The sequence below is a fragment of the Rhinopithecus bieti genome, unplaced genomic scaffold, assembly GCF_001698545.2.
Source record: "Rhinopithecus bieti isolate Rb0 unplaced genomic scaffold, ASM169854v2 scaffold_74548, whole genome shotgun sequence".
Lineage (NCBI taxonomy): Eukaryota > Metazoa > Chordata > Mammalia > Primates > Cercopithecidae > Rhinopithecus > Rhinopithecus bieti.
In genome coordinates, this window is record NW_016828873.1 from 235,233 (window position 1) to 260,694 (window position 25,462).

The 25,462-nt window shown below is 52.5% G+C and overlaps 1 protein-coding gene across 7 annotated transcripts in view; it reads right to left on the bottom strand.

Annotated features, from left to right (window-relative positions):
• Positions 1–5,166: 5,166 nt before the first annotated feature.
• Positions 5,167–25,462, bottom strand: part of SLC6A13 (solute carrier family 6 member 13) — a 63,155-nt gene continuing 42,859 nt past the window's right edge. For 5 of the 7 annotated variants that reach the window (XM_017864629.1, XM_017864622.1, XM_017864623.1 and 2 more), the window contains 11 exons: positions 22,653–22,737; positions 21,862–21,994; positions 19,839–19,973; positions 12,188–12,291; positions 10,990–11,114; positions 8,989–9,101; positions 8,527–8,664; positions 7,673–7,775; positions 7,076–7,176; positions 5,919–6,089; positions 5,167–5,637 (listed from right to left, as the gene is read on the bottom strand). In XM_017864629.1, the coding sequence (XP_017720118.1) occupies positions 5,494–5,637; positions 5,919–6,089; positions 7,076–7,176; positions 7,673–7,775; positions 8,527–8,664; positions 8,989–9,101; positions 10,990–11,114; positions 12,188–12,291; positions 19,839–19,973; positions 21,862–21,994; positions 22,653–22,737 (1,352 nt within the window). In that variant the 3' untranslated portion in view covers positions 5,167–5,493. The remainder of the gene's footprint in view (positions 5,638–5,918; positions 6,090–7,075; positions 7,177–7,672; positions 7,776–8,526; positions 8,665–8,988; positions 9,102–10,989; positions 11,115–12,187; positions 12,292–19,838; positions 19,974–21,861; positions 21,995–22,652; positions 22,738–25,462) is intronic. The other 2 variants (XM_017864625.1, XM_017864626.1) reach the window with 1 other exon arrangement.

Below are 25,462 nucleotides of genomic sequence, written 5' to 3' on the forward strand. Positions count from 1 at the left end.
TCCTTTTACATGTGCTTCCTCTTTGTACTTTAGAACTTCCTAGCAGGGGTGGGGTGTGAAGTGAGAATCTCAGTCTGTAGTTTTCCATCAAGCACCCCCAGTATGTGCCTCTCAGTCCCCTCTCAGCATCTCCTGTGGGGTTTCACATGATGAGGAAGGCAGAGCAGGTCTCAGCTCTCAGACCCATTGTCTCTACGAAACCAGAAGCCGGGCTGGGGATCAGCTGTGGCACAGTAGGACGTGGCCCAGCAAGAATCCATACTTGAGCCACCCTGGTGCTCAGGTGTGGCCTGTCCCTGCATGTCAGGTCTATCATGGATTGACCATAGAGCTATTGCAGAGGGAACATCAAAGTCCGTGCAATCACCTAGCTGTAGCTACTCCAGAACAAAACACGAGCCTCTCCATAAAAATGAGAAAGAGGGGAGAGGATCCAGCAAGCCATGAGGGTGAGTTTCCCTGTTGGTTCCCTCAAAAATTATATTTAGCTCCTATGGTGTGACATGCTTTCTGCGAGGATGAACAGCAACAGCCCAGCAGTCCTGTCACCTCTCCTTCACCTTGTCAGAGAACAGCTGCCTGGTTGACCTGGCCCAGGGAGTGCAGTTTGACTTGCCCCCAAAAGAGCTACCTAGTCCCTCCCTGTTTTTATCTGACTACCTCTGGCCTTAGTCCCACCATCTTAATGTTGAGTCCTTCCTTACTCAAGTTCTCCTAGCCTCCAACACCCACTTAGTATTCAGACCAGTTAGTAAACTCCTGGAGGCCAGAGACTCTCATCTTTGCAAAAGATAGGCATCCTGGAAAGCCTAGCTGAGACTGGGCTGTTTCCACACTGAGGAGTGTGCAGAGTGAAGATGACGTGTAGCTAAATGAATCTATTACCTTTGCTGCAGTAGGAACCACTGGCCACCACAGAATGTTCTCACCACCCTCATCTTCTAACCCCATGCATACTTTCAGAGGGCCTGGAATAGGACTTATTCCTGAGCATCTAACTCAGACAAGGGGTTTTACATGTTACTTCATTTCATCCCCTTAAGAACTTTGAAATGTAAAAATCATCAGCCCCATTTTACAGACAGGAAACTGGGGTGAATAAATAGAAGCTAAGTGGTTTGTCCTAAGGCCACACACAAGTGAGTGATGGTGCTGGGATTTGAACCTGGGCCTCTTGGCTCCAAAAATCTATGCTTGTTCCACTGTAGCATACTGTTCCCCTGACCATGGATATCGATAGGGCAGGGGTCTCATTTCATAATTCTTTATTTCTGCCTCTCGCATGTAATACAATTCTGCCTCAGAATAGGCACTCAGTGTTTACTGGATGGAGGATGGATGGATGGACGGACGGACGGACGCACGGATGGATGGATGGATGGATGGATGGATGGATGGATGGATGGATGGATGGACGGATGGACGGACGCACGGATGGATGGACGGACGGATGGATGGATGGACGGATGGACAGATGGATGGATGGATGGATGGATGCATGGATGGATGGATGGATGCATGGATGGATGGATGGATGGACGGATGGATGGATGGATGGACGCACGGATGGATGGATGGATGGATGGATGGATGGACGGACGGACGGATGGACGCACGGACGCACGGATGGACGGATGGATGGACGGACGGATGGACAGATGGAACTTGAAGGGGGAAAAATGATTACAGTTTTCCCTTTTCTGGGAGGACATTGTTTCCCCAGAATCAGAGGGCTTAGATGACTCAGGTCCTGCTTATCTTGGACGATGCAGCTGTGCGGAGTAGCACTCTCAGGCCACAGGAGGCAGAATTATTTTAGGACTACCTCTCCCTCCAGTGCAACCTAGTCTGAGACTGGGCACAGCAAGGATATCTCTAAACTCTTCCTGAGCTTTTCTGTGATGCTGGCACCCCGAAGTGGTGGGGCTGGAGCTATGGGAAATAGGATGGGTTTGCCTGAATGCTCCCCAGGGCAGCTGTCCCTATAGCATCTGTTGGACTCTAACAACACTGATGTGAGTAGTAGTATTCCTGTTTTATGGAAGAGAAGACTAAGGATCAGAGAGGTTAAACTTGCCCAAGGTCACACAGTTAGTAAGTAAAAGGGCCAGGATCCAAGCCAGGCCTGCAAGCCCCTCTAAAGGAGTACGCTCAGCTGGCTGTGGCGTCTCTGAGTTGGTGCACATGTGCACATGTCTCTGAGGATGAGGAGGGGCTGGTGCCTGCATGGCTGTGTATGGATCTGAGACCTGGGTGTCCATGTGGGCAAGGTCTGAGGCCCCACACAGCCTGGTGGGCTCAGTGTCTAACACGCTGCTTCCCCACAGCCCTGGGCATAGTCTGTAACTCCTGCTACCTCTGCTTCTGCTCTCCCTGTTCAGCGTGCCCCGGGCTCTCACTGCTTGCCTTTCTTCTCTAACAGGTGTGGCCTCCAGGCAAGAGAGGGCTCCCTTCCTTTTGAGTCTTCTTCTCTGGGAACTCCAAGATATGGGACCCACCCTTCCAGGCTGGGGAAGCAGGTGTCACTGACTCGGCTGCCCTACACCCCCCACCCCACCCGTACCCCCATCTCTTCAGCCCTACTGGCTAAGGCCAAGATACTCCTGCTTCCTTCCCTCAACCCTGACCCCTGACCCAAGCCAGCAACATTCTCACATCACTGCCTGCCAGCCCCAGCCGCGGTTAGAGCCTCATCTCCTCAGCCACCTCCCTCGAGTTCGATGACCTCACACCGTGTGTCACCAAGTGACTGAAAGGACCCTCACACCCATTACCTCCTTTGAGCCCTAAAACAAGCCTGCTTGGAGAAGGAGCGCCTGGCATTATCTGCAACTGCAAAGCAAAGAACCTGAATTCCAAGCGACTGCACAAAGACACCCAGCAAGTTCTGGAACCACACCTCCTGATTCTTACACCAATAGGTGACTCTCACACCATGTTCTACCATCAGGACGCTCCTAGATGCGACTCAGATCCCATCTGAGTCCCACATTCCCACTGAGGTTGGCAGTTCTGGCAACTTTGGTCAGATGGATGGATACAGACAGATATTACACCCTTAGAACCCAACCTGCACATGAGGTCCTGCCCTACCCCCAGTTATTCTTTTCCACAGCTCTTTGCTCTTTTCTGTCACGGTATCTGTCACTCATTGTTTAAGAAATTGTGTCTGTTTTTGCCCCTGGCGTGTCACGAACCCAGCACGGCACCTCAAGCCCAGCACCGCACCTTGAGCCCAGCACCGCACCACACGGGAGGTGTTCTGTCAATAGTGTCCAATGGATGGAGCTGAGGGTCTTGCAGCATCTCGAGTTCCGGCCTGCCTCTCCAGCAGATGTATTTCTCTCCCAGTGAGACTGAGATTGAGCCCAGCACCCTTGGGGAATGCCCGAGCAGTCATTCTCCAGGAAAGGGCAGCCAAGGCTGACATACAGTAGGACAGCTGTCATTAATCTTCACCAACTCTTCCAACGACAAAAAGTCAAAAATTGAAGACTAGCAAATATTTCAGTGCATTTTTGTCCACTAATGGACATGTGAAGAACTGAGATCACCCGGGGAAGCCTGTGCACCCTCAGACTGCAGATCTAAGAATCACGGGACACACCAAGGACAGCATCAGAAGACCCATCTGGACAAAGGTGGGCACGAGGGCAGACCCCCAAGCCCGCGCATAGGCAGGGAGAGATGTAGCCGTGTGTGCAGCCACTTCCAAAACCACACACAAAGCAACAGCCAGTGGCCGAACGTGGTGTCTCATGCCTGTAATCCCAGCACTTTGGGAGGCTGAGGCGGGCGGATCACGAGGTTGGGAGATCAAAACCATCCTGGCGAACACAGTGAAACCCCGTCTCTACTGAAAATACAAAAAAATTAGCCCGGCGTGGTGGCAGGGGCCTGTAGTCCCAGCTTCTAGGGAGGCCTGAGGCAAGGAGAATGGCAGTGGAACCTGGGAGGCGGTGGAGCTTGCAGTGAGCCGGCAGATCGCGGCCCCGCCACTCCAGCTAGGCACAGGAGGCCCGACTACCCGTTCCTCAAAAAGAAAAGCAAAAAAAACAAGCCATGGCCTGCACCGGTGGCTTCAAGCCTGTAATCAGCAACTTTGGGGAGGCCGAGACCGGGCGCGGATCACCGGGGTCGGAGATCGGAGGACCTAGGGCCTGGTGGCCCCATCGTCCTACTTAAAAAAATACAAAAACTAGCCGGCGCGAGGTGGCGGGCGCCTGTGTCCAGCTACTTTCTGGTGAGGCGCTGAGGCAAGGAGAATGGCGTAAACCTGGGGCGGAGGCTTGCAGTGAGCCTGAGATCGGCCAACGTGCACTCCAGCTGGCGGCGACAGACGCGAGACTCCTGTCTCAAAAAAAAAAAAAAAAAAAAGCAACAGCCAGAAATATGTGGGCCCCGGCTCCATGCCCATATCCAGAGGTAAGGCTGCAGAGACACACCTGTGGCACCCTCTGGGCACCCCCTCCGCCATGCCCACTGTCCCCGAGCCGGGGTAGACTTCCTTCCACCTGGATCCTCTTTGCAGCCTCACCCTAAAGAGCTCCTCCCTGCAGCTCAGGCCCTGACAGTAGAGCTGTGGCCACGGCAGTACCACCCCCTCGTGGCCACATCTGGCGGTGACCCGGCATCCGGTGTCTCCAATCCTCAGAAGAGCGAGGCGGTCCCAAGGAAGTGGCATCCCTCTGCTGGATGAGCCAGGCAGTGCCCTCCTCTGCCAAGGCTCCCAAACCTGCTGCATTGGGCGTGGTCACAGCCAGCCCTCTCCCACGTCCCCCGCGCCCGGCCTCGGGGGGCACACAGGCACAGTTTTGGCTGCTGGGGGTAGGCGAGGACACAGCAGGGAAAGTGGGGAGGAGGAAGCTGCCACCAGCCTTCGCCTTTCCTTTGGCTAGGACTCGGGTCTCCTTCATGCGTCCCTCAGTTTCCTTTCTTATTCCACAGTGCAAAGGAGGAGGAAGGAAGCTGAGGGCGCGTGGAGAGAGGCGGGGCAGCCTCCTCTGGTCCAGATGCCTGAGGATGGAGGCCCTCAGCCTGGCCCCGCCACCAGCCCCCCATCACCGTGCTGAGTGGGCCCCAGGGAGAACTCAGTGGGGGAGGCTAGGATGGGGAGGGGCAAGGCAGCCAGGCAGAGGGGCAGAAATCAGACAGAACCACTAGCAGTCAGCGGGAAGAATGTGGATTTAATGGAATGAAGGGTGAGAGGGCCCGAAGTCAGCAACAGTCTCGCCCCACCCACCAGCCCCCATCCAGCTTCCCAAGGGTCTCAGAGGGGCACTCTTGGCACTGGCCTTGCGCATCTGTTCAGCAACTCCCGAGCTGAAAAGCTGGAGTGGGAGGCCTCCAGCTCAGCAGTGGATTCCAAAACACCCGTTTTGTCTTATCCACTCCAGGTGGGGGGCAGGGAAGCACATGGGGCTGCTTCTGCCCTGTCCCCTCTGCAGCCATCCCCACGGCCAGGCTCACAGGCACCATCCCAGGGCCTGCCGCCTAACAGTGAGACTCTAGCTCTGTGAGTCTGAGCAGCGAGGTCCTGGGGGTGGCGGGAGCCGAGGGTCCTGCTGGGTTCCGCTGGGGCAGGTCCTCGGCTGGGCACATGAGCTGACGGATTCTCTGCAGGGAGCGCGGAGGTGGCTGTCAGGGGGCAGAGTGGGGGCAGGTCTGCCAGCTTCCCTCATCACCAACATCCGCCTGCCTCCCCACACAGAAACCTGCCCTCCTGTCATCACAGCTCCTGTCTGAGAGTCACCCTGTCTCTTCCTGAGACCTCAGCAGCCCCTCTATCGCTCCCTGACACCCAGGCTAGGCCCACGGCCCCTCCATACAACTGTGTGCACCCTGGCTGGCTGTCCACCTGTCAGCACCTGCGAAGCCTCCCAGCCCCTTGGGCTACTTCTTGCCCACAAAGGCCCTACCTCTCGGAAGGGGCCCTTGAGGGTGCCAAGTCTGTAGAGGCTCCAGGCAGGAATGCAGACCATGGAGGAGAGAGCCAGGAGCCAGCCCAGGGCATCGCCCCACCACGGGTACGTGTATTTCTTGTTGTAGGTCAGCGGAGTGTACTTGATCAGGGAGAAGAGGAAGGTGGCCTGGGGGGGAACAGAAGAGAAAGGGGTTGAGGGGCGGGGCCCTGTGCCCTCAGCTCCCCCACCCCCAGCAGCCTGGAAGAAATCACCCTCCAAGCCTGGATTCCCTCTAGGCTCTTCTGGGCCAATCAGCCTCCAATCTTCTCCATCCACACTCTGCCCGAAACCCACACCCTCCAGCAGTGGACTCTGTCACGCCAGGGCCCCTGTGCCCCTGGGCACCTCTACGTGCAGCTGACTCCCAGTTAGGACGTGATCGTGTGCCCACTGCGTGCTGTGAGGTATCTCCCTCCCCTCCTGCACCGTGAGTCTGGGGTGTGAGTACCTCGAGGGTAGAGGCCATGCCTCGTTCTCCCTCTGTCCCTCAGTTTTATCCTGCACACAGTGGGGCCTTGGGAACGGCTGACACAAAGAGATACAGCCAAAGGCAGTGGCCTGTTGTGCTCTCAGGCTCACACTCTGGAGCCAGGTTGCGTGGGGTTGAATCCCAGTTCTCTGCAACTTTCTAGCTCGGGCCAGTGGCTTAACAACCTCTCCAACCTCAGTGTCATCTGTAACACCAGTGCAACAGCAGCACTTCCTTTATGGGGCTCTTGTGAAGGTGAAATGAGTGAATACGTGTTAAAGCACCTTGGGCCCAGCACCCAGTCAGTGCTCTGTACCGGCCGCTTTTACCATTGCTGTGGTGATTACAATATTATGAGCCGTCCAGTGCACCCGGGTTCAGTCCTGGCCTGTGATGTTAGACTCACACTGTGGTGTTGGTCAAACCGTCTGACAGCTCTGGACCTCAGTTTATCCTTCTGTGACATGGAAAGGAAGAATCTATCTTTCTGTAGTTTTCTAGAATCCACAAGGAGGATGAGTGAAAGCCTGAGATGATTTTCAGTTCCTAGGGAGAAGTCCATGGCAGGGCTAACGGCTTCTCTACCCTGCTAGCCACCGTCTCTCCCTCCCTTCATCTGACTGTATCCCTGAAATGAGCTTACTGTGCACACAGCTGGCGTGAGGAACAGCCAACAATATTTGATAAGTGGCCACGGCCTGTACCCAATCATGTCTTCGATGTTGTCGTAGAAACGCCTGGCTCCTACCGTGGAGAAAAGAAGAAGCGGGAGGGAGTCATTCTTCAGTACCCAGAACATCAGAAGGGGGGCCACAAACAGACCAGAACGGGCGGGGACCCCTTAAGAGACGGCATCACAGCTGTCTGTTCAAATCGTTGCTGGGAGAAAGCTCTTTCCTGGCTCTCACAGGCATAAACAGCAGCAAGCAGGCCTTGGCCTGGGGATGGGCAGTCACTTCCTGATTGTCGAGGTTGTCAAAAGCTGAAAACATTTGGACGGGGCGGGATACGGGCCCACCTGAGGTGGTCTAGGTACAGCTATAACCAGACTGTGGGCAAGGCAGCTTCCGGGGGGCCTTCCAAAGGCAGCAATTTAGGATTTGCCCGATTTTTGAGGTTGGGTAGGGAGGCGTCCCCAGGAAAAGGTAAGTGTGAGCAGTGGATGTCTGTTTCGTGTCTAAGGGCCCCGAGATCCTTAGACAAGAGGAGGATGCGGGGACCTAGGGGAGGAGTCACTCACCGTAAACCCAAGCCACACAGAGGGACTCAAAGATGGCCACGAACAGGAGACACATGCCACTGGCTGCATAGTAGTCGAAGAGCTGGAACACGTACATCCCGCCCTGCACAGGAGGAGAGTGCTGTAAAAAGAACTTCATCCAGTGGAAACAGATTCCCTCCTACGCCCTTGAGCGTCACACGGTGGAGGCACAGAGCAGAGCTGGTGAGGATCACAGGAGACGGATCATAAAAGTCATTTGTAAGGCGTAAAGCACGAGGCAGATATGAGACGCTAATTATTTTTATTACTGTTTTGAGACAGAAGATAGATGAAATAAGACAACGATTGCTAGATTATGTCTGAGAACACTTAGGGACTGGCCCCAAAGCCCCAGACACAGAGTATACTCTCTGGGGAAAGGATCAGGATAAGGGCTGTCATTGATATTGTCAAGCTGACAAGCTCCGTCTCCCTCCTTCTCCCTTGAGACGGCACACAGAATGTTACCCAGCCCCAGGGCTCCCTTTCTCGCTTTGAAGTTTGTACACAGAACTTGGTTCAGCTGCCTGGGAAATCACCAGATCTTGCTGGAGAGGCAGCTTCTCCCAATCCAACGCTCCACATACCTCTTCACTTACTGGGGAGCCAAATGGCTCCTCACCCATCCCTGGAGGTGGGTGGTCCATGCCCAAAGGCCAGAGGAGGGACCTGCCTACTTTGTCATTCCTGGGATGGGGAAAAGAGGGAGTCCTAGTGTCCGGAAGCCCAGAAGACCTGCCCTGACCCGAAGCCAGGGTATCTGCCTCACTGACAGGTAGCAGTTATCACTCGGCTCCTCCTCCCCAGTCTTCCCCCGCCTCCCAGGCCCTCACCTCCGTGAGCATGACCAGCCCTACAAGGAAGGAGACGACAGATACTCCAAGGATGAGGACTTCCCTCCGGTTCTTCTTGCGGAACACGCAAGGGTACATGTCCACCAGCGCTGTCACCAGGCTTTCTACACACACAAACTGGATGAGAGGGCAAAGGGATTGCAGGGAAGGAGAGCTCCCGAGATGCCCTGTCCATGAGTGCTGGCTTCTCGCTCCCAGGATCAGCCCTGCCAGCCTCACTCTCTCAGGTCCCCAGAGCTATTGTCCTCGCCCGGTGAGGTCAGGACTCACCCTCAAGCTCCCCTGCGTCCCCGAAAGGGCATCCACTTCTGACATTCACCCAGTCCCCAGCTAGTTTACGGGCCCTTGGGGCATAAAGTCCAACCACATGCCCACTGCTCCTCCTCCCCAGCACACACCCCCCACTCATCTCTCAGCCCCTGAGCGGCTGCCTCTTGATACCTGACTATCCAGTCCCAGGAGAACGACCATGAAGAAGAAGCAGCAGGCCCAGAGCGGAGAGAAGGGCAGCATCACCACAGCCCGCGGGTAAGCAATGAAAGCCAGGCCAGGACCTACGACGAGGAGTAGAGGAACACGGGCCAGTGCCTGGGCCAGCTCCAGGCCGTGTGTGACCCACGGCTTCCCAGTGTGGGACCATGGAACACCAGGAGCTAGAGGACACTTCCCCCCAAAGTTACTATCACCACCACCGTCCTCACCCAGGAGAAGCCACCCCAACCTCCACCTGGTTCTCGGATTTCCAAGGTACCTCTCACTGCATTCTCATTGGTAAGAACCAAATTTAGAGATGGTCGGTGTAAAGGGCTGTGGGCCTAAAAGGACTCCAGATCTCCAGATCTATTGTACAGACCTGAGGTTTCAAGCCTCGAATGAGCTCAGAAGCCAGCAGGACATAGACATGTGTGAAGCAGACCCGGTGCAAAACACAAGGAGGTGGCAGGGCCTGGTGAGAAGCGGAGCGATCAGGCCCCAGCTGCTAGCGATGTTTTGTTGTATTTGTAAGGAATGTAGATGGTACCAAAGAAAATTGCTCCAAGGCCAGGTTTGGCCTGGGGCCTCCAGTTCACCACCTCTGTGCCTGGAGCCCTTTCTGTCACCCTACGACACTGGCACTGCTTTCAGAGTGCTGCTGACCCACATCCTCGCAGTTCGTGAATGCTTCTCTCAACTGACTCGTGTGGCAGGAAAAAATGCACATAACAGAGCCTGGGTCTACCCACGGGAAGTTCCTCTGAAAAGTGAAGAGCATCACTGTGACCTTGGAGGTCTTTTGCATCTGCCAGTCCCAGCTCCCACACTGGTGAGGCAGGGATGGTGCAGGGCCTGCCCCACAGGTTTCCGTTGCATGGTACAAGCAGAGTGCCTCACCCAGCACCTGGCATACAGTCCACACTTAGAAAGTGAGACATGGGCCAGGCACGGTGGCTCATGCCTATAATCCCAGCAGTTTGGGAGGTTGGGGTGGGTGGATCACTTGAGGCCAGGGGGTCAAGACCAGCCTGGCCAACGTGGTGAAACCCTGTCTCTACTAAAAATACAAAAATTAGCCGGGTGTGGTGGCGCACGCCTGTAATCTCAGCTACTCGGGAAACTGAGGCACGAGAATCACTTCAACCCGGGAAGCGGAGGTTGCAGTGAGCCAAGATCATGTCACCGCACTCCAGCCTGGGTGACAGAGCAAGACTCCCTCTCAAAAAGTTTAAAAAAAAAAGAGAGAGAGAGAGAGAGACTATCCCTCTTAATGAGAATTCCAGACCTCCCCGCCCAGGGCTTGGCATCCTGTGTGGCCCAGGCATGCTTCTGAATGCCATGGTAAAAAATCATCTTGTTACAGGGCAAAAGTAGGTGAGCAAGAGAAACATTTTACGGCTTATTCAGATCAGAGCCTGGTGTTATTTGAAAGCCTTGATGTTATCTGAAAGCAGCAACAACAGCACTGCGTGACGGAAAGGCAGTCACTCACAAACGGGGGAAGCTCTATATGCTAATAGACACTTTCCCTTGAGATTCATTTTAAAATGAACAAAATGAGACAAGGTACAGAACAGTGTATATAGTGTGTTATCATTTGGTTTTTTAAGAAGAAGGCAAGAAATAGAAATAGTAATATGTATCACACGTATACGTCTGTATATATATTTTTTCTCATATATGTCTAAACTATTTCTGGAAGGATAAACACGAAATAGATAACATTGGCTGCCTCCAGGGTAATGAACTGGAAGCCAAGGATGGGAAGAAAAATGTTCACTGCATGCCTCCTCTTTAAAGCTGGAATTACTGTTGCAGTTCTCCCCCAAGCCATCCCAGAATGCATCCACTGAATGGTGGCCGTAGCTCACCCAGAGTATAGGCGACACAGCAGAAACGCCTCTCGACCCTGGCTGCCAGAGGTCTGAGCCAGGCTCCCTGCCTCCGGGCCTCCCCAGAAACACTCACCTGACTCGGCCACCTCAGAAATGGGCACCCCCTGCTCCTGCGACATGAAGCCCAGGATGGAGAAGATGGCAAATCCGGCCACAAAGCTGGTGCCGCTGTTGAGGAAGCAGAGGGCGAGGCAGTCCCTGTGGGGCAGGGGTGAGGAGAGGGTGGAACGGCAGGATTAGAACAGGGCTGCAACCTCTCCTGCCTCCTGTCTGGGAGCTCAGCCCCTCCTGACGGACACCGTCCTGGCCCCTTCACGGAAGCCGGAGCAGGGCTACCTGGCAGAATTCAGAGGACCACGCATAGCATGGGCTCTCCTCTGACACTCCTTGACCCCACCAGCCCAGGCATGGAATAAATCAAGGTAGTCCTAAAAGCATGAGGCTCCAGGGGAGTAAAACATGAATCCAGATGTGTCAAATTGCCACACAGCCGCCCCTCTCTGCCATCCTGGTCCACACCTCATGGGACGCTACCACTCGGCCATGATCCCATTTGGCACGCCACCACAGGGATAGAGACAGGGTAATCCCAAACAAGAAATAACTCTTGTCACCTGAATTCAATGTTGAGATGCACAAGAATGATTTCATTTCAGCTATGTTTCAGCCTGTATTAAAATCGGCTTAAATTTTCTGAGCACAAACCAGGTAGGCAAGGAGAGAACAACGGGGACAGGACATGATGTGGGAGATGGTGTGAAAAATGGGTAAGGATTCAAACTTTTGGGGGCACATTTACCAAGCAGGCAAGACTGGGGTGCAATGCAGGACACTGCTAATCACAGTAGGACTCACTCAACATCATCGATACATTGTTGCAAATTGCAATTTTATGCAAAACAATCTGTAATGAAACCAGTTTTTTTTTTTCTCATCAAAGTTATAAAGAAACGACATTATTCAAAGACCTGTTGTGCTTCTCAGGCTTGCTCACCTAGCACTCCTGAGCCCACCAACCTCTACATCAGCCAGGAGGCCGGGTCCTGTGATTGGTCTCCCAGCCAATCACAACTATCCCACCCTTTCAGATGCAATTCTCTGTCCATCTTGCAGTTGGCTCCTTGCAGCTCCTGGTAGCCCTGGGGTGTTGGATATGGAAGTGTAGACAGGGGGGCAGATCCAGGAGCTGATGCACCCTCCAACTCACCCTCGTCTAGGAGGGACAGTAGAGAGATGCAGGTGTGTAGCTCAGGCCCCACGCCCCCAATCACCTGTAGCAGTTGTTGTGGTACTTGTTGTAGCTGCCCAGGGCTGTCAGGCACCCCAGACAGATGGCGAAGGAGAAGAAGATCTGGGTGCCCGCATCCATCCACACCTACAAAGGGAAAGGGCAAGAAAGGTGAACTCCCAGGAAAGCCAGGCCATTCAAGCCATGGAAGGACATAGGCATGTGGCTGAGCCGGACACTGGCTAGGGATGGTGAGAAAACCTATTCTCAGCCAACACTGGCATCCTGCGACCTCTGTCACCCCGGTGGGCTCTACTCCCTGGGCTCCTGGATGAAGTTTCTTGGGCACTACTAGGATAGAACAGGCATTAAGCATTCAAAGAAAATGAAAAAGACTAAAAGACCCGTGGTGGAAGTGTGTAGGAGGGTGGGACAGGGCTCTAGAACAAAGCTAGGTCTCCTGTCAAGGTTTGGATCCTAGCTTCTGCCCCCACTTTCTCCTGTGACCAGTGTGGAGGAATCCAGGCACAGGGTCTCCGGGAACACTGTCCCTAACATCAGGGCTACCACCAGTATGTAGCTTCGCCCCTCACATCTCAGCAACCTATCTGCAGACAGGGAGAGTAATTCTTGGCCCGCAAAAAGGCAAAAGGACGAACAGAAACACCTCTGAACAGGGCTTTGTAGTGCTTGGGAGGGGAAAAATCACAGTCCAGCTAAACATAGAGTTGGCTGTTATTGTTATTATCTCAGCTGGCTCGCCCAGCCTGTGCATGTTGTGATTTAGATCTAACAGCTAGAATAACATCCCAGACAGAAAGAACGTCAAGGCAACAGGACCGAGTGACCCTGCAGATCTGCAGGGCCCTCCCCAGGCGCTCCTGCCCCGGCGACGTGCGCACAGCCAGGGAGCGCCCCGCTATGGACGCAGACATCCAAGCAGGTGCTCCTCACATGTCTGTGTTCCTGACGGAAAGGGTACCGGATGACCCGTCTGTGTCTGTTGCTCAGCCTCCTTCCAGTACCCCGCAAGCAGGCCCCTACTTTCCATAAAACCCTCTATGCTTTCATCACTCCCTTCCGCTAATATCAGGCCTCCGATTCCTCAGTCCCTTCCTGGTCTTTGCCTGCCTGCCTAGGCATGGTCCCCACCCTCCGCCCCTACCCCTTGCTCCCTCCTTTCGCGCTCACCCCTACCAAAGCGGCCACATTCCTCAGCAGTGTAGAGGCCCGAGGGATCCACCAGCAGGCTGACCGCCTCAGAATCACGCCGATTCCTCAGTCAGCATCCCCAGTCGAGATGCTAAATCCCTAGGCCTGAAGGAGAACCCAGAACTCGTATCCTTTTCAGAGCTTCCTGGCTGATCCTAATGGTCACCAGGTATGGGATGCTGTCCTAGGCCCCTGCATCGGGGTGCACCCAGGGCACCCATCCTCTTACCATGTTTCCATTCTGCAGGGCCAGGGACAGAGTAGGGAAGACGGTAGGGGGAAGGGGAGAATGTCTCCAGCCTCCCATTCTTGAGATCACTGGGAATCCCGTCCTGAGATGGTCTGTGAGGCAGGAGGTGCCACCAGGGACAGGGGGTCAGCAGCAAGAAGCACAGAGGAGGATTTGGAGGGGCTGGAGCCAGTGAGGAAATCACACAGAGAAGGAAATGGTAGGAACGAAATGCTAGAGAAGGAAATGGTGGGGATGAAAGACACACCGCGAGGACAGGCAAGGGGAGTGCTTGCAAATTTCGGGGTCTCACTTCTCCCAGTTGAAACAAGAAGCCTCAGTGTGACGCCAGCTTTGAGGGGACGCCTCGGCCAGGCTGTTTCCTCCTTCGAGATGTTCCAAATCCTTTTCTCTTCTACAACTCTACCACACAGATCATGCCAAGATAGTCATCTCAGGAAAACTCACTGACTTTGGCATGAGAGTCACTTGGTTCTATCTTATTCCTGCTTCACCGGCTAAGTTATTGGCAGCTTCAGGAGCAGGACCTTTTGGCGAAAGGCCCTGAGCTTATAGAGAAAGCGTTTTCCCAGGGTGAGAGGTGTAAGGGCTCAGGACCAATGCATGTCTCCTGGGTACTGCCCCTTCATGAGGTCAGGCATCCCCTCCCAAAAAGATCATTCAGGATGTGGCCCAGGAGCCTGGAGGCCTCACGCCTTGGACATTTGCTCCCGGGCCTGACAGTGCAATGGGTGCAGACCGGGCCATGAGTTACCAAAGAAACACACTGCGGCTGCCCACACACAGGCAGAGGCACAAGCCTGAGATGGGCAGCTTTGTGAACTTGTGCTTGGGAAGGAATAAGAGAAATCGTGACTTGGCCATTCACCTCGCCTCGGCAGGGGTGGGAGGTCAGAGTGGGGTCATGTGGAGACTGAGTTGGGGGAGACATTAATGAGAACCAAGGAAAATGCAGCAGGAGGGCTGAAAACCCAGAGCACAAGGGTCAATGCTCCCTTTGACCAAAGCCTTTGACTAAAGCCCCCTCGCTGGGAGCTTGGCAAGCCGCAGCTCCCCACACAGCTGCTGCCCGACAAGCCTGCTGGGATGGGGAAAAGAACAGGGTCAGAAGCAGGGCTGAGGGACACGCAGAGCAAGCTGTTCCATTCCCACCACAGGCGACCACCCCCTGCCCATGCCAGGAGCTCTGGTTTCTGGAACAAAGCTCTGACATGTCTTTGGCTAGGGCAGAAGGCCGACCAAGGGAAAAACAAGTGTAAAAAATTCTTGGTGGAACGCAGGTAAAAAGAGGTCTTGGGGGGAAAGAGGAGGAGAGAGGACTCTAGAAAGTCTGGGAAAAATGTTCTCAGCCTCACGTCCAACCCCCAGAATTATTCATCTCTATCTACTATTTCTAGGAAGGTAATGTGGTGTAGTGGAAAAGCACGGGCTTTGAAGTTACGTTAATCTGGGCTCAATTCCTGACTTTATTAATTGCTGGCTGTGTGATCTTAGGCAAGTCACTTTACCTCCCTGAACCTCCCTTTTCTCATGAGGAAGATGGGTATAATAACAAATAAAATAATGTATGTAAAATGCCTAACACATAAGTAAATATTTGTTTCCTATCTCACCTTCTAGAATAATAAAAAGCAGCTCTTAAAACTCTCAAATAATTCATATTCTTTGGGAAATATCTATGACGGTGAATAAGACAGCAGTCTTCGAAAGACTACTTGAGATCAACCCAAGCTCCCCCGCGTGCTAGTTTTGTGATTCTGGGCAAGTTTCTTGGGTTTCCTAAGCTTCTGTTTCTCCCTCTGTAAGATGAGGCTGACCCCCAGACTCACAGGGTTGAACTGTGTCAAGCACTCGGCAAAGGGCCTGGCGAATAAGGAGGGTACAGTAAGGTTAGCTTTGGCCACTGTTTACTGCTGCTATTATTTTAAAAAGCAACTCATCTTTCATTGGTAATGAGGTGGCATAGATTGGATTTCAACTTCCTCCCTAAACAAACCTTTCCTTAGACTTGCTTAACGTAGGGATTTTAAAGGTTCCAGGAGGGCTCTCTGGTGCCCTCCTCCCATCCCCCGCCTTCAGCAATCTCCCAAAGTGCAGTAGAACGGGCACAGGGCCAGGACCCAGAAGAGAAACAAGTGGCCTGAACAAAGCGCACACTCCAGCAGAACCCTGGGTCTCCAGTGGCCACTCTCCAGGGGGACGAGACAAGGCCTGGGAACACCGGGAAAGGCAGCAACCTGCCCCCCAAACAGCAAGCCTGGCAGAAAAAGCGGAGCAAACAAGAGGGGAGCACGGCGTTGTCTCTGCCTGGCTCCCAAGGACCAGCCTCAGTGCTTGGCAGAGAGACGTCTTTGGTCTACGTGTTGTGGAGAAGAAATTTTGCACCTTTCTCAAGTGCCAGGCAAATGCCAGTGAGAATAATCACACCTCCTGGGGAGTGCCAACGAGATTCAATTAGGACTCTGGCAGGGCACCCCCACCCCGCCAGGTGCTGCTTTGTTCACTGACAACAGAGGCCTAGCTTCAGCATGAGACTTGGACCAGGCAGAGAGGAAGGCTGCTCAGGACCAGTCCTGGCACTTGACCTATCCCCCTCCCCACCGCCCCACAGCACTTGGAAGACAGACGCTGCCTGCACGGCCCAAAGCTGGCTGGAATGGAAAGAACGGTATCCCAGAGCACAGGCTGAAAGAGGTCTTTGTCCCTGCAGTCACCCAGACAGAGACTTATGGCCTCATTAATGCTCAGAACTTGAAAGCGACCTGGTCCACCTTCTTTATGTTTTCTGGGAGCTATTATGTACCAAACATGGCGCTGGAACAGATCCGGCACATAGTGGATACTCATAGCAGATTCATTCAGGTTTTTGCTGATAAGCTGTGAGACAAACAAAGGTGAGCAGCCAGGGACCTCGTCTCCAAGAGTAGACCATAAAGTGCCTGGCATTTGTCACCCTTACCCAGTCCAGCTGCAGGTATGAGGGTGAAAATATGCTTGAAGCTCTCTAGGCCTTAATGTCCTAATCTGTAAAATGGGGTTGCCTTGTTGACCTGCTGTGAGCGTTTGCTGAAATAACGCATGTAAGCCTCTGAACGATGTCAGGGACAGAGTAAGCACGCCTAGTAGTTAGCTGTAAATAGCTGATCAGGACAAAGTCACGAATCTGTTGTGGAAATAGAGTCCCTCTGTCCTTCTTCTCTGCCAGCCTCCCTGCCTGTCACCTTTCCTGGTCATGCCTCCATCCTCTCTGTCTACCTGCAGACAAAGGTGATCTTCATAGCTTAGCCACCGGTTCTCAACTCTGCCGCTCCAGAACCACCGTGGCTTTCTCATGTGTGGGGAATCCAAGCCGAACTCTTCACCCGGCCTTCAAAGCCTCCCCTCCACTCAGCTTCCCCTACAACTCCTGCTCGCCACCTGCTGTCCACCACAGCCCTTTGGTCCTAGGTAAGTCAAAGGGCTTATGATTCACAAAACAAAGATATCCTTTGCCTGGTCTGCCATGATTACTGGCTGCACAAACTTAGGCCACAGTGGGCTCATCTTACAATGAGGAACGTGCACTGGGGTCCTAGAAGGACCCCAGTTGTGCTTCTACAGTTTGGCTCCGAAGCCTGACTGCAGCCCCAGTACCCCGCGTGGACATGCGGCAGTAGCGAGCTGTGTCTCTGTGCTGTCTGAGAAATGGGAGAAGGGAAAGATAACCCACCGGAAGGTTATTGAGAAACACTCAGGACCAGGACTACTTGACTCTGCAGGGAGGTTTCTGAAGAGCAGTGGTCTGGCTGCTTCTGGAAGCCACAGCGTCCCAGTAGAGCTCAGGATGAAAGAATCCAAACCTGGCCGGAGTGGCCAGGAGACCGAGAACGGTGTGGCTTCCGGATGGCCTGACGTTCCGCACCAGGGGGAGCCATTGGCCTGTGTGCACGGAGCTCCTAGCCTCGGTGTGGCTGTCCCCTTTCTCTTGCTCCCTGTCAGCAATGTCAGTGAATGTGCTGGTGCCCGACTATTTTAAAATGTTTGGAGCCATCCCAGAGTGTCTTCTATGTGCTGGGAGCCACTCGCCCTTATGTCTCCTTGGGGCTTCTTTCACAGACACAGAGAGACTCCTCCAGCAACAAGAGGAGGATCTCTAGGTTGCACACTCACTCCCCCGGCAGGGTGGCCTCTGCGCCCTGGAGGCAGAGGCAGGGCATAACCGGGTAACATTTCAGGGCCTCTGGGGCAGAGATTACCCACGCTCCCCTGCGGCCCTCAACACCTCCTAGCTTTGCCAGCTTTCAACTGGCTGCCAAAGAGGGGAAGGTAAGAGACCTGTCAGAGGCAGGGGCGGCCCATTCCAGGTCTTGCTTTTCAACCCCCTTCAGGTAGCAGGCAACACCACCTCTCCCTACCCGGACGGTAAAAAAGCACGCTGTAGCAGAGGGAGTACAGACCACGAAGGAAGGGTGGGGAGGAGACCCGGAGTCTCTGGACATCTGACAGGGAAACTTAACACTAGCCCAGCTGGCTGAGGGCAGGGCCAGGGAGCTGGGACCCAGACATGGGTCACATGGGCAGAGGGAGGGAACCAGGAGGCAGAATGAGGGGTAAGAATTAAAGAGGAAGCTCAGTAGGAGACAAGCCCCTAAGAGAGAAATGTATGAAGTGGGTGGGGAGAGGATGGGAGAAGGATACCCTTGAGTAACGACTGTGAGTGACACTTGGGGCCCTTGAGAAACATTATTAGAAATATTACCCTAGTAATATTTGCCTGGGTTCCCCGGCAGCTGTGAACCCAAGAAAGGACAGTTATGACCACAAACAGCTTATGACCACAAACAGCTCCTAACACGTCAGAGGCATTTGAACCAGAGCGACTCCAGCTTGAATAGGGGCTGGGTGAACTAAAGCTGAGACCTACTGGGCTGCGTTCCCAGGAGGTGAGGATTCTCAGTCACGGGATGAGACAGGAGGTCGTCACGTCCCAAGACACAGGTCATAAAGACCTTGCTGATGAAACAGGTTTCAGTAAAGAAGACGGCCAAAACCCGCGAAAACCAAGATGGCGACAGAAGTGACCTCTGGTCTTCCTCACCACTCTTTTTTTCTTTTTTTTTTGAGATGGAGTCTCGCTCTATTGCCCAGACTGGAGTACAGTGGCCAGATCTCAGCTCACTGCAAGCTCCGCCCCCCGGGTTTACGCCATTCTCCTGCCTCAGCCTCCCGAGTAGCTGGGACTACAGGCGCCCGCCACCTCGTCTGGCTAGTTTTTTGTATTTTTTAGTAGAGACGGGGTTTCACCGTGTTAGCCAGGATGGTCTCGATCTTCTGACCTCGTGATCCGCCCGTCTCAGCCTCCCAAAGTGCTGAGATTACAGGCTTGAGCCACCGGGCCCGGCCTTCCTCACCACTCTTTACATGCAAATTACTATGCATTAGCATGCTGAAAGACCCTCCCACCAGTGCCGTGACAATTTACAAATGCAAAGGCAACATCAGGGAGTTAACCTCTATGGTCTGAAATGAGGGGAGAACCCTCAGTTTTGGGAATTGCCCACACTTTTCCGGAAAACTAATGAATAACCACCCCTTGTTTAGCATATAATCAAGAAATAACCATAAAAATGGGCAACCAGTAGCCCTGGGGCTGTCCTACCTATGGAGCAGCCATTCTTTATTCCTTTATTTTATTTTATAGACAGAGTCTCACTCTGTTGGCCAGGCTGGAGTGCAGTGGCACGGTCTCAGCTCACTACAACATTTACCTCCTGGGTTCAAGTGATTCTCCTGCCTCAGCCTCCCGAGTAGCTGGCATTACAGGCTCCCACCACCACGCCCAGCTAATTTTTGTATTTTTTAGTAGAGGGGGGGTTTCACTATGTTGGCCAGACTGGTCTCCAACTCCTGACATCAAATGATCCACCCACCTTGGCCTCCCAAAGTGCTGGGATTACAGGCATGAGCCAGCACACCTGGCCTCCTTTACTTTCCTAATAAGCTTGCTTTTGCTTTATTCTACTCCCCCCAAATTCTTTCTTGTGCGAGGTCCAAGAACCCTCTCTTGGGGTCTGGATTGGGACCCCTTTCCAGCAACAAGCAGATATCTAGAGAAGGAAGGGTGAGCCCCTGCTGCCACTGTGGACATCCTAGGGTAGTGCTAGGTGCAGGGGTTCCCTGCCAGAGTGCAGGGAAAGCCTGGAGCTCAGGTGCCCCGGGAGTCACGTGAGGGCTCCTGTCTGTGGTTTCTTACCTGGGGATCCCACAGACGTGTGAGGTTTGGGTACAGGTAAAACTGAATTCCTTGGGCTGCCCCAGGCAACGTCACCCCTCGAATTAACAGGACCACCAGCATGAGGTAAGGAAATGTGGCCGTGAAGTACACCACCTGGTCAAGGACAAATGAGAGACAAGGAGCTTGTGAGTGAGGAAGTGGCAGGGGCAGGAGCACCTCAGAAAAGGTCAAGGGAGTGTTCCTCCTGTTCCCAGCTCGCCCGCAGCTGTTTAGTTCTGTTGCGGGAAGTCAGGGACCCCCCGAATGGAGGGACCGGCTGGGAGCCACGGCAGAGGAACATAAATTGTGAAGATTTCATGGACATTTATCAGTTTCCAAATAATACTTTCATAATTTCTTATGCCTGTTTTTACTTTAATCTCTTAATCCTGTTGTCTTTGTAAGCTGAGGATGTACATCACCTCAGGACCACCGTGATAAATGTGTTCACTGTACAAATTGATTGTAAAACATGTGTGTTTGAACAATATGAAATCAGTGCACCTTGAAAAAGAACAGAATAATAGCGATTTTGGGGAACAAGGGAAGACAACCATAAGGTCTGACTGCCTGCCAGGTCAGGCAAAACAGCCATATTTTCTTCTTGCAGAGAGCCTATAAGTGGACATGCAAGTAGGAGAGGTATCACTAAATTATTTTTCTAGCAAGGAATATGGGAAAGGAATGCATTCCTGGGGGGAGGTCTATAAACCGCTACTCTGGGAATGTCTGCCTTACGCAGTTGAGATAAGGACTAAGATACGCCCTGGTCTCCTGCAGTATGCTCAGGCTTACTAGGGTGGGGAAAAACTCCACCCTGGTAAATTTGTGGTCAGACCGGTTCTCTGCTCTCGAACCCTGTTTTCTGTTGTTTAAGATGTTTATCAAGACCATACGTGCACCGCTGAACATAGACCCTTAGTAGTAGTTCTGCTTTTGCCCTTTGCCCTGTGATCTTTGTTGGACCCTTATTAGTAGCTCTACTTTTGCCCCTTGTCCTGTTCCCTCAGAAGCATGTGATCTTTGTTAGACCCTTATTAGTAGTTTTGCTTTTTGCCCTTTGAAGCTGTGATCTTTGTACCTACTCCCTGTTCTTACACCCCCTCCCCTTTTGAAACCCTTAATAAAAACTTGCTGGTTTTGAGGCTCAGGCGGGCATCACAGTCCTACTGACATGTGATGTCGCCCCTGGCGGCCCAGCTGTAAAATTCCTCTCTTTGTACTGTCTCTCTTTATTTCTCAGTCGGCCGACACTCATGGAAAATAGAAAGAACCTACATTGAAATACTGGGGGCCAGTTCCCTGGATATAGTTCCATCTCCCCTATCCCTTGAGCCACAGCCTCCCCTCTTCCCTTCCTCCCTCCAGCTAAAAGCTCCTGCCTCCCCTGACACATATTCAATAAATATTTGTTGAGTGACTGAATGACATTTGGCATTCTCCCAACAAGTGTGCTTGGCATTAATGGCAAGGATTGTCAGATGTGAAAAGATTTGTGACACATGACCCCTGTCCTCACAGAGCTTACTAGCTTAGCACAACCAGGCAGCCAGATTAGGAGAGGCCCCCAGGGCAAGAGTTCGGAAGAATTCAGAATGCCCTCTTTGCTCCAGGGCAAAGAGTCCCCCGGAATTCTTGAGTTGGTTAAGAGTCATTTTGAGATGAAGAGTCTTCATGGAATTCTTTTTCCAAAGAACTGTTGTATGAATTAGGGAACCATGACTCGTGTTCAATTCGCAATGTGCCCACACATCATCAATTCCAAGATCAGATTACCCTGGAGGTGTCCTTCCTGTCCTTCTTGCTCTCTTCCAGTCCCAAAATCCAGAAGCACGTGAATCCAGGAGAGGCACAGAATCAAGGATGGAAGCTGCATCAAATCCTTGCTGGGTCATCGCCTCCCATCCTCGACGGGGTCACAGCTTCAAGAACTCCTGGGTGACAGCCCTTAGTGAGGACAGGGAGTACGGGGATGGGAGGGGTAGGAGCTCCCCACACGAACCTTGCCTGTGGACTTGACCCCCTTCCAGATGCAGAAGTAGCAAATGACCCAGGCCAGCAGGAGGCACAGAGCCAGCTCCCAGCGCAGGGCCCCCAAGTGCTGGATCCCATCAGAGATCTTCAAGACCCGCCGCCTGGGGAAAGAAGGGTTGAACCTGGCTTACTTTTTCTGTCAGCCTCAGTTTTGTGGCCTCGTATCTGGGACAGTGGAGCCGAGCCATGCCTCCCGGCTCTTGTCCAAAGGCTTCTCTGCTCTCTTCACATGAGGCCATCCTTAGCCCAGAGCTGGAGGTGGACATAAAGGTAGACAATGGAGACTGCAGAAAGGTGGAGAACAGAGACTGTCCCAGGTAAGTTTGCTCCGAGTGCTTTGTCCCCAGCCAGGGGAAGGAGGTGCAGGCACCTACGTTCCCAACCAAGGTTTCAGGACTTTTTGACAGCAGGACTCTTGCCCTGGGTGAATATCAGTACTGGGGGGAGGGGTGGGTCACAGTCCACACTCTTGCAGCCACAGGGAGGAGGAAGTGTGGAGTGAGAACACATATGCACACACACTCTCTAACGTGGGGCAGGGGTGCAGAGAAGGAAGGCCAGGCACAGCCCCAGGAGAACTGCAGGACTTATCTCTGAAACGAGTCCTGCAATAACCACAAACACAGGCACCACAGAAAAAAGCCACTTAGTGAAAATTCTTCCCTTGCTGTCTCTTGAGAGTGACCTTGGTGTGAACTCCTCCCCATACCCTTCTTCTGAACACATGGCCCACACTGGGTGGGGTAGGGTCTCACTTACTCCCAGAACTCGATGACAGGAGAGGTGGCATTCTCAGAGGTACCATTCAGGGAGCCATTGGTCTTCTGGAACTCCACACAGTGTTCTACCCATGGGTCACGAGGAGGGAAAAAAGAGAAAAATCATCAGACAGCATATGACACAACTAGAGAGCAGGGTGAAATTCTAGGAGAATGGGAAGGTAGGTATTTGGCAGAAGCCAGGCTAAGGTTATCTACACAAAACATCCTCCCACACATAGTAACCTCACCAAACGCAGCTGACTCTCTACTGCACACTTGGACATGTGGGTACATAGATGCTTGGGTATATATTCTCGTTAAGCATGATCAGATGGCAACCCTGTGCAAAGTCACCACCTTTGAGGAATAATAAGAACAGTTTCTGGGGAAGTGACGTGTCAGAATGGCCAAGAACACAGGTTGGAAAGCTGTGGCTTGAATGCTGACCCCCCGGGTATGAACTGTGCATCTGGGGGTTAGTTATAACTCAGTTCTCTGTGTTTGGCTTCCCTCGTCTCTAAAATGTAGATAGTAAGATCCGTTACGTAGGATTGATAAGAAATTAAATGAAAACATGGATGTAGAGTGCTCAATAAATGGTCTCTTTATTATTTGTATGTGACTTTGGAGCTTTACAAAGAGTACTGACTTTTTTATGTTTGATAAATACAATAATCCTAGGAAATATTAAAACAGATACTGTTTTCCCTATTGTGCCCATGAAGACAGTGGATTGTCTTAGAAATGGCCTGTATCTGCTCATGAATGAGCAAGTGTAGGCCTGAACCCAGGTCAGCAAGTTGTCTGGGTTCCGCCTTCAAAATATCTAGATGGATCCTTCTTGTCACCTCTACTCCCACCACCCTGGTAGAGGGTAGGCACCGTCCGCTCCCGGCTCCTAATTGGCCTTCAGTTTTCACCCTTGCTCCCCTCATGAAATCTCCATTTTGTTAAACCTTAGAACACTCCATGTCCCACCCCAGGTCAAGGCCTCCAATGGGTAACGGGTTTCCCATCCCGCTCAAAGGAGAAAGTTGCAACCCCTTTAGTTGCCTTCAAGGCCCTTCTGGATCCATTCCCACATCATTCCCTCAGCCACCTGCCCTCCCACATCCACCCTGTTCCCTGCACACACGGGGCGCGTTAGGTGCCATGCCGCCTCAGTCCCTTCCTCCTAGAGTTCTTGTCCCCCAGCTGAATGGCTCGTTCCCCCTCCTCCTTGAGACCAATGCTAAAGGGGCATCTCAGTAAGGCCTTTCCTGACTATGCCACTGAAAATTGCAATCCCACCCATAAAACTCAGTCTCTGTCTTATTTTCCTCCGTAGCCCGTCTTCTAACATGATGTACTGCTGCTTTCTAACTGGACACTTCTCATCCACTTGTTTTGTTTATGTCTACCTCCCACCGCTAGAATGAAAGCCCCAGGAGGGTGGGTCTTTGTTTTTGTTTGTTACCATATTCCCAGTGCTCAGAACAGAGCCTGGTATCATACAGCAGGAGCTCAACAGATATCTGTTGGGTGGTTGAAGGCCAGCTGGGTGCTCTGTCCACTAAACCATTCACTTTCCTTGACGCTGCAGCACACCCAGAAAAGCATTATTTCATCTTGGCGGGACAGCGTGTCTTGTGCTGTTCAAATGCGAGGCTCTGAGTAAAACCAGGCTCACCAGGAGAGATGTCAACAATGTCAAAAAATAACACTCAGGTATTCAATTTGCCTCAGAATTGTCCCAGAGGCCGCCAGTCGATCCAAAGGAAGACAGGCCTAGTGATACCCTGAAGCAAAAGCTCTAGGCCACCAAAAATTGACAAAATCGTTTTAAGAGGGACTCCACTGAGATCTGGATAAAATCTTTACTATCTGACAAGCTGGTTGTCAAGGGTGGATTCAGTACACAAAGACATTTTAAAATAAAATAAAACGAAGAAAAGAAAATATATATAAAGCTAAAGAATTATAATAAAACAGATTTTTTTTTGGAGACCAAGTCTTTCTCTAGTACCCAGGCTGGAGCACAGTGGCACAATCTCGGCTCACTGCAACCTCCACCTCCCAGGCTCAAGCAATCCTCCTGTCTCAGTCTCCCAAGTAGCAAGGGCCATGGGTGTGTGCCACCACCCCTGGCACATTTTTTGTATTTTTAGTAGAGATGGGGTTTCACCATCTTGCCCAGGCTGGTCTTGAACCCCTGAGCTGAAGGGATCCACTGGCTTCAGCCTCCCAAAGTGCTGGGATTATACGCGTGAGCCACTGCCCCAGACTAATTATAATAAAACAGATCTTTACACCTCGATTCATTCAATCAATATTTTTGAGTGCTTATAATAGAGCCAGCACCGTGCTAGGCACAGAAGCTGTGGAGATAAAGACACCTTTTCCGCCCTCACGATCTTGATGACTAGTGGGAAAACCAAGTCAACAAACAGAAGAAAAGTGAGGGAAGTGCAGCAGTAGGGCCGGGGCCAGTGCGGGTACTACCAGATACGTTTAAGAAGAGCCTCATGCAATCTTGGGGTATCAGAGGAGGTACCCCCAAGGCTTACTTTCCCTTTGAAAAATCATGGTGGAATGGAGGTGGTGGCAGTGATGCACAAAGATGTGCCTGGAAGGGGAGCAGCAAGTACAAGGCGAGAGAGGTAAAGGTGAGGTGGTGACATAGACAGGAGTCAGGTCATGAAGGGATAAAGAATATCATGCTAACCATGCAAAATGTTTTTCCGGATAAGTAAAGGGTTCAAACTCCAGTTCAAAACTGAGTAACTTATCTGAGCAAGAAAGAATTGGTCCAGGCGCAGTGGCTCACAT